Below are 11,699 nucleotides of genomic sequence, written 5' to 3'. Positions count from 1 at the left end.
TGCACCCACCATCACTGTTGCTGACCAGCCGAGAAGTATAGTGATTTAAACCAAAAAAGTCAGCAGTACCAAGTATCCTCTGGCTCTCTGTGGGAGTGAAAACTGGGAGCTTTGCTGGTACAGAGTCAGAGCATGCCGTTTTCTTCTGTTCCACCTGATCTTTGAGTATTGCAGGATAATCTCCGTCTACAAATATGGGATGTGCAAACCAGCCCAGCATAAACTGCAGGTAACGGTCTGCAGCTGCTACGTCTTCAGGTTTGGCAGGGTCACTGGGCTCAGCCCAGTCAGAGTTCAAGGCAATGCCCACTTTTCCTCCTTGTGTTTTCCTGTAATTGTCATTATAGACATGCCAGGCCTCGGCATGGGACTTGAGAATATTGTGAGTGACCTGATAATGCAAAATCAAATGTTAAGTACATTAGTGCAATAATTACACTTGTAATAAAGTGATTAATTGTAGTATTCTAATAACATCACTGTCACCTGATAGGAAGATTCCACATAGTCCTTTACTCCTGGGGCATGCACACCAGTACCATACCCGGCATGGCTCACTACCCAGGGACTATTGAATGTGTTCCAGATCTTGACTCTGTCTCCAAACCTGGAGAAGCAGAAGTCTGCATAGTCTTTGAAGGCCTCTACAATGGAGGCATTGGTCCATCCACCATAATTCTGGAGTGCTTGAGGCAGATCCCAGTGGTACAGAGTGACAATGGGTTGTATGCCAGATGCAACAAGAGCATTTATCAGCTGGTCATAGTATTGAGCTCCTTTTTCTGATTGGCTCTGTCGGTACCCTGTGGGGAAAATACGGGCCCAAGAGATGGAAAACTGGTAGGTGTCGACCTGAAGACCTCGCAGAAGGTAGACATCATAATCTACCTTACGGTAACTGTCGCAAGCTAGGTCAGCTGTCTGATTTGCAAAGGCCAAGCCCTCATGACCAAACCGGTCCCAAATAGTCTCTCCTTTCCCACCTTCTGACCAGCCACCTTCAGTCTTAAAAGATACGCTGGAGGTGGCCCACTGGAAGCCAGAGGGGAATGATTCCTGAAGGAAAAGATCTCGTTCTGCTGTGGTCTGGGACTTAAATTTATCCCACACAGTCTGATAACTGTTTCTTAACCCTGTCATCCTGGTGTGGTGTGAAATGCCATGACTTTTGGAAAGAGAGAGACATGAAAAATATAAGCAAATCTTTAATACAATAAGAAAAAAAAACAGAATTCCAGTACATATAAATCAGAAAATGAACTCTTACTTGACAAGAGCATCTTCCATGTCCAGTTTGCCTAACATGTCCTTCATGTCACATCCCATAATATTCAGGCCATTGTCCATCAAGACTGTGTTGTGTTCAAGAAATATCAATTGTTTTAAGTTCAGTTCTGATATAGTTCTGATATATGTTATTGTAACAATATGTATTCACTATTACTGAAAAACATCATAAGTGTGTGCTAAGTCTACAGGTGCCTTATATAACATCACTGGCCCATAACAAGAAGATTTCATGACACAATAACACTCCCAAAATCTAGAACTTTATCTTAATGTATTCTGTTTGGTTAATAACACCAGAGGATTTGCCCAGATTTTGTGGCCTTTGGTTTTTCTTTATTCTGCCATCCCGTAATATCTTCAGATCGCTGTTTTTTGAAAGGATGTACACTGTACACAATAATAAGTGGTTTTATAGTCACAGAAACATTTAACTGGTGTATTAGGCACCATGAGTACGTATTTCACAACACGAATCTCTACTACAACAGCTACCAGAAAGTAGTATTACATATACAGCTGCACATTCATAAAATTAGGTATTGTTCTCGTTTCTGTTATGGGAAATGATTATTAATATCTTAAATTTGGAAAGTCAAAAAGCTGTCATGACATTTACCATTTAGGAAATCTCCAAGAAGCTGGTAATCATTGGGAGAACAATCATGAGCGCTCATCTCGTAAATCAGGATAGGCAAGTTCCCGCTCAAAATCTACAACATAAAATGAAACATATGCAGCTTTGCTGTATCAGCAAAATGTTAAATGCAACGTATAAAAAAACATCTTATAATGCTTATTGTACCTGTAAGTTCCTCAGTTCATTTTCAAACTCTGAAGAGATGGCACAGTTGTAGTCAAAGTGCACTGACAAGAAGTCCATCTGTTCCAAGCAGGAGATACACAACATCAGGTTGTCACATCATTCTGAGATGGGACTTTTTTGAACCATTACGTCATCAATTTTTAGAAATTTTAAGGTAATTAAAGTGACTTATTCTTTGTTTTCATTGGCATCATTTAAATAAATTGAATGTCATGGTTCAGGGTCAGTATGACCCAGCATTTTGAGTTTCTTGTGTTTTGGTAATATTTTGTAGTATGGTTTATGTTCTGATTCACTGGTAGTCTTATATGCTGTTTTGAGTGTCCTGTATTCCCTGTTTAACTCCTTGTTTGGATTCTCTCTTGAGTCTTGTTTATTTGTTAGGTTCTCTGTGTATTTTATATTTCCTAGCCCAGTATTATTATACTCTTGACTTATTCTGTATTTGTAGTCTTGGTCTTGCCTCTGTTAGGTCTGTTGTGTTTCCACGTCATAGTGTTTAGTCTGCGTCTTTGTGAACTGTCTCATGTTTCCTGTTTTACTTTGACAGTCCCTTGTCTCTTGTCAGTGTTTCTACTTTTGCTTCCCCTTGGTCGCGCCATGTTTGCTCACAAGACACAGCTGTGCTCTCCTCCTGTGTCTCATTCCTTCGTTATCCTTCAGTGTATTTAAGCCCCGTGTTTCTCTGTCAGTGTTGCGTTGTACCGTCACCGTGCTGTGTGGTTTTCTTGGTTTCTTAGTTTTTAGATTCAAGTGTGTCCAGTTTATTTCTAGTTTGAGGTTTTGGTTTGTTTTTTGTGACGTTTACTTTTTATGGAAGGTCTCCCAGATATAAACGCTGCCGCTTTAAGTTCAATCTGTCTTATGAGTCCTGAAATTGGGTCCTACATCCTGCCTACCACACAGCACTCAACATGACATAAAAAAACCCAAATCAGTCATATTCTAAACAAACCAAAAAACAAACAAACAAAAAGTATATAATTATATGACCAATCCATATAAAATCCATATAACAACAGTCAGTAGTTCCAGATTATGAGAAAATGATTAAAATTTCCTTTGGGAATTAACCTCAGGTACGTTAGTGCTGCTGTTCTTGTCACTAGAGTGTGTGGAGTAAAGAGTTGTTGAATGCCTTCTACAAAACCAAAATAAAAAGAATAAAATATTAAAAAATTAGATCAAGTAATTATTTAAATGGCTTGAAATAATTTTATAACAAGGGAACAATCCTCTACAAGACGCAACCCCCCGCAAAAACAGCCAGTTAACGTGCAATTTATGCACGTTAATGGAAATAAAGTTTTGTCATGAGACAAATGTAAGATTTCATTGTTTGGCCACAGTAAAAATCGCCTGTGTGATACATGCAAACCTTTTAATGTGGACTGATTCATTTACAGACTTTAAGTTATCAATGAGTGGTAAACATCATGTAAGCGAACATCTGTGGAGACGTTCACTGGAATATTCATCGTAAGCAGATAAGCAAATTCCTTAAAAAGCTGAATTTGAGGTTTGTAATATTTTGGAGAGATTTAAAAACAAGCTTTAAATGCAAGAAAATCATTAAAGGGGATATTTGTCAATTCTGAGGCCGTGGAAGAATTTTGTTTCTCATATATTTGGTGAGTAAATAACTGGAGCTTATTGTAAATATAAAATATTTCATTGCCGATTATCAAAATAATATCAACAACCGAAAATATTATTAGGATCCTAAATAAAAAATCATGCAAGGAGGTGAAATTCTGACTATACCTATATTTTTGTATAGATTATGTATCTATAAAAGAAAAGAAAAAACTTACACTTGTTGAAGCTTTAATGTCGGAGAGAGAAGCCACATCTTTAGTTTTCAGTCCAAGTGACAGACGTCTGCCTGTAAATATGCAAGCATGAAAGGCACTTTTACTGTTTGGAACTGCTGAACATGTGCTGAAGGATTTTATTAACTTAGTTGGTTATAAAATATGATTTATTTTTACAAGTGATTTCTCAAGACACTTGTCTATAAACAAAACCTTAAGTGAACTCAATCCTCAGAGAAATACAAAAAAGTATTTACTAGAGAAGAATTCTGAAAGCATAAATTTAGTCACGACACTTTTGTCATTAATCTTCATTTTTCCTGTTAATTTGACTCACCTTTGTCAGGAAAGTGTTGATGGTACATCTGGTAAATGTTCTTGTTAAGTTGAAGGATGTTCTGCAGAAAACTGGGAGCATGTGCAGGCTGCCCATCATGCCAAACACCATCCAGTGTCACCCATGAGTGTGCAAGTCGTGCAAACTCTTGGAAGGCAAACTCTGCATACTGCTGAAACATCTGTGCCAGCTCCTGGCTCTCCCAGCCTCCATACCTTGATTGCAGAGACACTGGAACTGTCCATCCATGAAGGATGACCAGAGGCTGAAGACCTGCTTCCAGCAGCTGTTTCAGCAGGGTCTGGTAACATCTAACCACAGCCTGCTGGGGCTGGCTGGGGTGGCCTGTAGGAAGAAGATGAGCCCATGACAGCAGTACTTTGAAGTGGGTCACCCCTCTGCTCTGCAGGTACTCAAAGTACTGCTTAGAGCCAGGAGGAACGGGATGACTGCAGTCAAAGGCATCATTTACGCTTCTGTCTGAGCTTCTGACCAACTGCTTTGTCAGAGGCCCTGCAAGAAGCATGAAGTCCTCTCTTCCATTCACCTCACTGCTCTGACAACTACAGAGACAAAAAATGTACAGACAAAAGACCCACAACAGCTTCTTCATTGTGGCTCAAAAACAGAACAACTGATATTTTTCGAGTGTAGCCGAGCTATTTAACAGCAATATCTTTCCTTTTTTTTACATTGTTACACAATTATTATTATTGGCACCTCATCTAGTTATCACAAGTGTTTTATTGTAGCTTTGAGAGATAGGCAGATAGACTCTGGACTCTAGAGATAACACCTTCCCCATCTTCTGTTCTTGAGCTCTGATATACTTTTTATTGCTGTAGAATCATATCATAGTCATTAATTTTACTACTCCTATCCTAGGTGCTTAAATTTTACTCTTTTAACTCTTTTATTTACTTTTGACTTCTGTTGGTTTGTTTTTATGTTTAACATAGTTAACATCTTACTGTCTAAGTGTTGCAAAGGTGTTGAAAGGTTTGTGTTGTTATAATTATTACCACTTTTATTATTGCTATTGTCTGTGAAGCCTTTTTATATGCAACAAGGTATCAAAAAGATTTATTTGATACAAGTTTAGTTTTAACATGTATTTATTTACTTTTTATTAATAGTAATCATGTAGAATTCATATCCTGAGGTATTCACTAAGTGGGGAATTTATCCCCACTTAGTGAATACCTCAGTCAGCAGAAATCTAAGATGGATGAGGAGCAAGAAGAGGAACTATCATGGAAGGACCGTCCTCTCGACTAAAAGACAGCACAGAGGCACTAATGATGGCAGCACAGAAACAAAGACCTAAGCACAAGATCCATAGAGGCTGGGGACTACCACACCAGGCAAGACCCCAGGGGCAGGCTGTGTAAAGATGAGCCTGAGATGATCCAGCACATAACAGCAGGGTACAAGAGTCCGGGCATATATGGAACGCCATAACCAAGTGGCCGGCACAGTAAAAAGCAACATCTATACCAAGTATCGCCTGGAAGTCCGGATATCTTCCAGGCCAAGGGAAGGTGATGCCTAACCAACTCAACATAGTAGTAACTAGTAGATGGAGCTATACTGAGGGATAGCAACATCAGGAATAAGGAATACGTGAAGCTTAATAAGTACCAAGAGCTAAGACAAGATGTCAAGGGTGAAGGTAACAGTGGTCCCATTAATAACAGCACTCAGTGCAGTGACCCCCAAGCTGGGCGAGTGGCTCCAGCACATCCCAGGAACAACATCCAAGATCTCTGTCCTGAAGAGCGCAGTCCTAGGAACAGCAAAGCTACTGCGCAGGACCCTCAAACTCCCAGGACTCTGGTAAAGGCCCGAGCTTGAAGGACAAAGAATGAGAGCCGGAATTTTATATATTTCTTACAGAGAAAACTGTTATCGCAATTATATTCTTGTCAAAGTAAGTCTTTCAAGAATATAATTCTGATAAGAGTTTTGTCTGTAAGCAAAGTGCATGTAATATTACTTCTAAACTACAATGAAAATGATGTTATCACAATATCATTATCAATATTCAATTTTTCCTACATATATATATATATTTTTTTTTTTATGTAGGAGAGGGTAATGGGTCATAGGCATTATTTGTAAATAACTTATCATGAATACATTTTGCTTTTTATATATGACGCATTTTGAGGTTCACTTGACAGTAAGGCAGATGTGAAATGTAACAGTAAGTCCACCTATGACCTGAAGTCCTGACCTGAATCCAATTGAGACGCTGTGGCACGACTTTAAAAAGGTTGTTTAATGCTCTAAAACCCAATTACAACAATTCTGCAAAGATAAGTGGGCCAAAATTCCTCCACAGTGCTGTAAAAGACTCATTGCCAGGTATTGCAAACACTTCTGTGCAGTTGTTGCTACCAAAGGTGGCCCAACCAGTTTAAAGAGAAATCACTTTTTCACACAGGACCATGTAGGCTTGGATTTTTCCCCCCTTAATCATAAAACTGTCATTTAAAAACAGCATTTTGTGATTCCTTGTGTTTTCTTTGTCTGATATTTAAATTCGTTTGATGATCTGAAACATTTAAATGTGACAAACATAGAAAAATTAGGAAATCAGAAAGGAGCAAAACCTTTTACACACTACTGTAAAAAAAACAAACTAAAGTGATTCTGAACTGTATCCAAATAATTGTCCTAAATGTTGCCAATACAAACAAAGACCGTTGCATTTTAAGCAGAGTTTAAAGATAAAATACATTTTGTGAAAGTTTGACCTTATATGACATTAAAGAAGTGATCTATTTAGACTTATTATCACTTCAGTGTCTGTGACTCCGTGTTTATGTTAAGTTTATTATTATTCTGTGGTTTTGGTTATCTTGGGTTTTTGTACTCTTCTGTTTCACGTTTCATGTGCCGATGTCGGTGTCCTCCAGTCTGTGTTTAGTTGGTGTGTGTTGTGTTTAGGGTGTGTTTCCTGTTTTACTTTGAAGGTCTCTGTCTGATGTCAGTGTGTTCTGATTATGTTTCCCCTGCCTCGTCAGCTGTTATGTCTCCCAGGTGTGTTTCCCTCCTGTTCCCCATCCCCTGATTACTGCTGTGTGTTTTTATAGTGTGTGTTCCCTCGTCCTCATTGCTGGTTTGTCTGCTTCTGTCCGTCTGTCTTCCGTGTATTTCCTCGTACCTCCCTGCGTCTTCGTTTCTGGCTTGTTTTGTTTTGCCCAGTTTAGGTTTGCCTGTTTCATGTTCGCCATTGCTGTTTGTATTTTCTTTTGGTATTAAACTCACTTGCACCAGAGCTGCCGCTTCCTGGGTCCTAACTAACTCGCACAACTTGCCCCGGCAACCCGTGACAATCAGAGGAACCTGCTGATTTTGAGAGGCCAGCGGTAACTGTTAGTTACAACATGATGTAACTAACGTTATCTTGCCATGATGTGTCCCATACCACTTGAACTTTGATCTACATATCACCTTTTGTTATGTAAAAAAAAAATCATCATAAATGTTTAATCTGTACGGCTCAAATCAAAAGGTGACACCGTCACTCTAATCAATAAAATTCTGACAAAAGAATGACTGAGAGGTTCAAAACAACCTTGAGATTACCAGCTTGAAAACCAATAAAGCAAAACAACACGTCTTAATTATTCTTTGTGTTTCACTTTTTTAATTTTAATGTCCTAAAGTTTAGAATAAGTATGAAACTGTCTTTGTTTGAGCCAAAACTTAGAATCTTAGAAATCATTACATATCTTTCACACATTGAAAGATATGTAATGCCCAGTATGCCCGATGGCCAGTCCCGCTATGGTCTTGCATCAGTTAATCCTTGGCACATGTGCCCTGGGTTGCCGACCCCTGCTCTGGACAATATTAACTTTTAAAGAAATAGTATAAAATTTTCTATATATTCATTCTGTTTTTTTATTTTTTTTAACAAACTTCTTTGTTTAGCCTATGCCTGAAAACTTGAGCAGGACACATGTTTGTTTTGATTACACAAACATGTAGGAGTAACTCATGGATAATAGATATTGATTTGTAAATAACTGGTCATGAATAGCTTGAGCGTATTAGCTTATTAGCTATGATATTATACTACAGTGCAGCTCTCTGTCTCTTGAGTGGGGTCAGCTTGAAGAAAAGGCAGGATTGTAAAAGTGAGGTCAGAGGTCAAACATGACATTTTTTGCAAACTATAACGTGATTTTAAAATCAATTCATTTTAATTTTATTTTCAGCTGGCTTTCTTTTATACTCTACCTGATTCATGTAAGCATCTGGAATAACCCAAGTTGCAAGCAAACATCAAACCGCAATACAACACATGGAAAATATATATATATTCATAAAAAGTTCTATAAATAATTTAATAACACACACGCTTGAATCAGTCTTCGCCTTCCACAAACAGTCACTTAAATAGTAACCCAAATGTCAAACCTGATAAACCTAATAAAGAATCACCAACCCATGAATGTGTGTTTCTTTTTTTTATGCACCTTTTTAAATAGCAATCCCTCAAACTAATAAAAATATAGGTAAGGGTAGAGGAAGCCCTGGCCTGCATTACAGCCTGGTATAACAGCCACACCAACACCAACAGCTACGACTGATGAGCGCGTGGCCCAGAGGGTCTGACTAACTTCCAAGCAAAACTTTACTCCTCCTGGTCGTGGACGTCTTCTGAATGCATCTGTTCTACACCTTTGAGTTCTGGAAATATTATGAACTCCTTCAGAATACTTGAATTTTAAATTTTAAGTTCTTTAAGTGGCCAGATGATTACAGGTGGGGCAGTCTGAATGACACCAAGAGAATGGAGTACATGAGCAGTAACATCAATGAGGCATTAAAATGTTATGTATATGTTCAGAGTAAACAAAGTTGTTATCTTTAAAAAGTCATAAACGCACACAAATCATTAACAAAACTTACTGGCTTGTGGCTTCCTTCGTATTTGTGGCCCCTGCATAAATATGAAGGATGATCTTAAAATGTTGTTACCTCCTGAACGCAATAAATGAAATCTGTTAGGATGAAGAAAAATAAAGTCTTGATAATAAGCCACGTTTCGGGGCACCTCTTCTTTGTCCAGACTAGAAGAAATGTTTTTTTGTTTGTTTGTTCTCTGAGTTTCTTCTTATTTCTAACCAACTTATAACTTCCCTATTATGACAGCAGCTTTGCTAAAGCAGTAAAACAGGTTTGCTCACGTGTGCCCTGAATTTATCCAGCTGGCAGAAGAGCTTCACCTTTTCACATGCCAGTGTCAGTGATTGACCTCTGGATGGCGCCAGTAAATTATTTTCTAACGAGGCTTTTGCTGTGACTCTCTACCTTTTACTACAATATCACGATTTTATAATAATATTTCACAAAAATCTGAGTTGAAGGTAAAAGGATGATAAGCTAATGAGGGCATTTTAAAAGGCATTTATGTGCTTGTGCAATAAAACATATTTCTTTGTTCTGAGCTGCACAACGTGGTATATTTCATTCCTCCACTGGTCTTTTATTGTCATTTTACTGAAATAACATGATGGGAAATTTTGATAAGGAGTAAATTTGTTCGAATTGATTTTTTGAAATGTGGAGTGAATGACCTACTTTGTTCTGATGCAATGCTTACTCACTTTCCCGAAGGGATCAGTGAAGCACCTAATTCACATTACTGAGTGTACATCATCATTCTTAAACTGTTGAGCTGCTCCATGAGTTAGTTTTGCATTTTGTTTTACTTCCACTATTTTCAAGGACTGGGTCAAACCAGTAACTTTAAAGGTTTTTTGGTCAGTGACCTCTGGCTAAAACTATTGTGGAGAAATGCCTGTTTGTCGACTCAGTAATCCACACATCCAGGAACAAACGGAGCACATACACTGTTTCTTTGCTCCCACCTGTGAAGAAACCTACATCTGGTCTCCAGGGTGACCCACCTCATCTCAACAGGATGTAGGCATTAACACACAGTAGGTGTCTCTCTTCTGCATGCTCTTCAGCAGCTCTGGTTAACAAGCAGTCTGTTTCCTCTCTGAAACCTCAGTCACTCTTGATGGGGTATGGGTCAAACTGAGGAAACCATGTTGGCTCATAGTTTCATGAAATGTCTTTAGGTCAAGTAATTAATATACATAAAAGTTTGATGACATGTACATGTGCACCTGCTGATCTCTGTTTCATAAACACTTATTTAAGATACTAAATAATTACACTGCATGCATCTTTTCCTAGTTTTTCTCAAGCATGATCAAATGAGGGCCAAGCCCCAGCATAAAATAAATATTATATTGTACATAGCAGTATATAGTAGTCCAGTATATTTGAACTGCGAGTCATGCAAAGCTGCTGTAAAGAAAAAAAATATGCAGCTCGAGATGAGCGTCCAAGGTTCCCTTTAATAGCAATATTAGTGCAGATGCTCGTTTTCACCACAACTTATATTAAACACACTCAGAAGAAGAAAAGAATTGGCAAAATGGGGCGACCGTGGCTCAGGGGGGTAGGGAAGCGTATCTGTAACCGGAAGGTCGCTGGTTCGATTCCCAGGCTCTCTGTTCTGGTCGTTGTGTCCTTGGGCAAGACACTTTACCCTACCGCCTACTGGTGTTGGGCCGATGGCGCGATATGGCAGCCTCGCTTCTGTCAGCCTGCCCCAGGGCAGCTGTGGCTACAACCGTAGCTGCCTCCACCAGTGTGTGAATGTGAGAGTGAATGAACAGTGGCATTGTAAAGCGCTATATAAATCCAATCCATTATTATTTTTAAAAAGAAACCCTCTGGATCAACAATGTTCTTTCTGCAAAATTCGTAGCTTTGGTTTCACTTGATTTGTATAGCTACAGTTACTCCACGAAAATACACTTACAGTCGGTCCAACATCACAATAAAAGTCAGGTATAGCTTTAGAATACAACACCCATCTGCTGCTGTGTACGACCTCTGCATGCTGTGTTTTGCAGCAATACAAAAAAGGAACTTGATGTTCTTCTGATGCTTTAATCAAATGCTTGCTGAGTGAAAGTCTCCCCTTTGTGTCATGAAGGGAGAGTGATGGTGATTGCAAACTGCTGTGTGCCATCTTTGCTTCCTGTTATAGCCTCAGCTGTGCGAGCGCATGACAACAGTTAATCTCTTTAAGAGTTTTACAGATTTTTTTTTAAAGTTAGTTTACCCTCCTGTGCCATTTGTTATTGCTATATATATTAGCTATGTGTCATGTACTAATCCAATCTGACATACAAAAGTGATTAAATGATGCTCCACAAAGGCAAAGAACTGTGGGAGTCTTCAGCTCTGTCTCTCTTCCAGGACAGAGGCTGAGATCTTCCCATTTGAAACACTAGGAGAGGAAAACATTACTGTTGAAGAACAGTGTGGGATGAGACTCCGGAATGGAGGAGGAATATTTTCATTCCAGTAATAGCAATGTGATACTTTAAGAATG

The 11,699-nt window shown here is 38.8% G+C and overlaps 1 protein-coding gene across 1 annotated transcript in view; it reads right to left on the bottom strand.

The window, feature by feature from the left end:
• Window positions 1-4,916, bottom strand: part of LOC102310101 (lactase-phlorizin hydrolase) — a 63,380-nt gene extending 58,464 nt beyond the window's left edge. Inside the window, exon 1 of the mRNA XM_042212673.1 lies at window positions 4,265-4,916. Coding sequence (XP_042068607.1) covers window positions 4,265-4,877 — 613 coding nt within the window. The 5' untranslated portion in view covers window positions 4,878-4,916. The remainder of the gene's footprint in view (window positions 1-4,264) is intronic.
• Window positions 4,917-11,699: the final 6,783 nt, after the last annotated feature.

The sequence above is a fragment of the Haplochromis burtoni genome, unplaced genomic scaffold (genome assembly GCF_018398535.1).
Source record: "Haplochromis burtoni strain Fernald_Lab_line unplaced genomic scaffold, NCSU_Asbu1 Contig_386, whole genome shotgun sequence".
NCBI classification, from domain to species: Eukaryota; Metazoa; Chordata; class Actinopteri; order Cichliformes; family Cichlidae; genus Haplochromis; species Haplochromis burtoni.
This window is presented reverse-complemented; position numbering and strand designations above follow the sequence as displayed.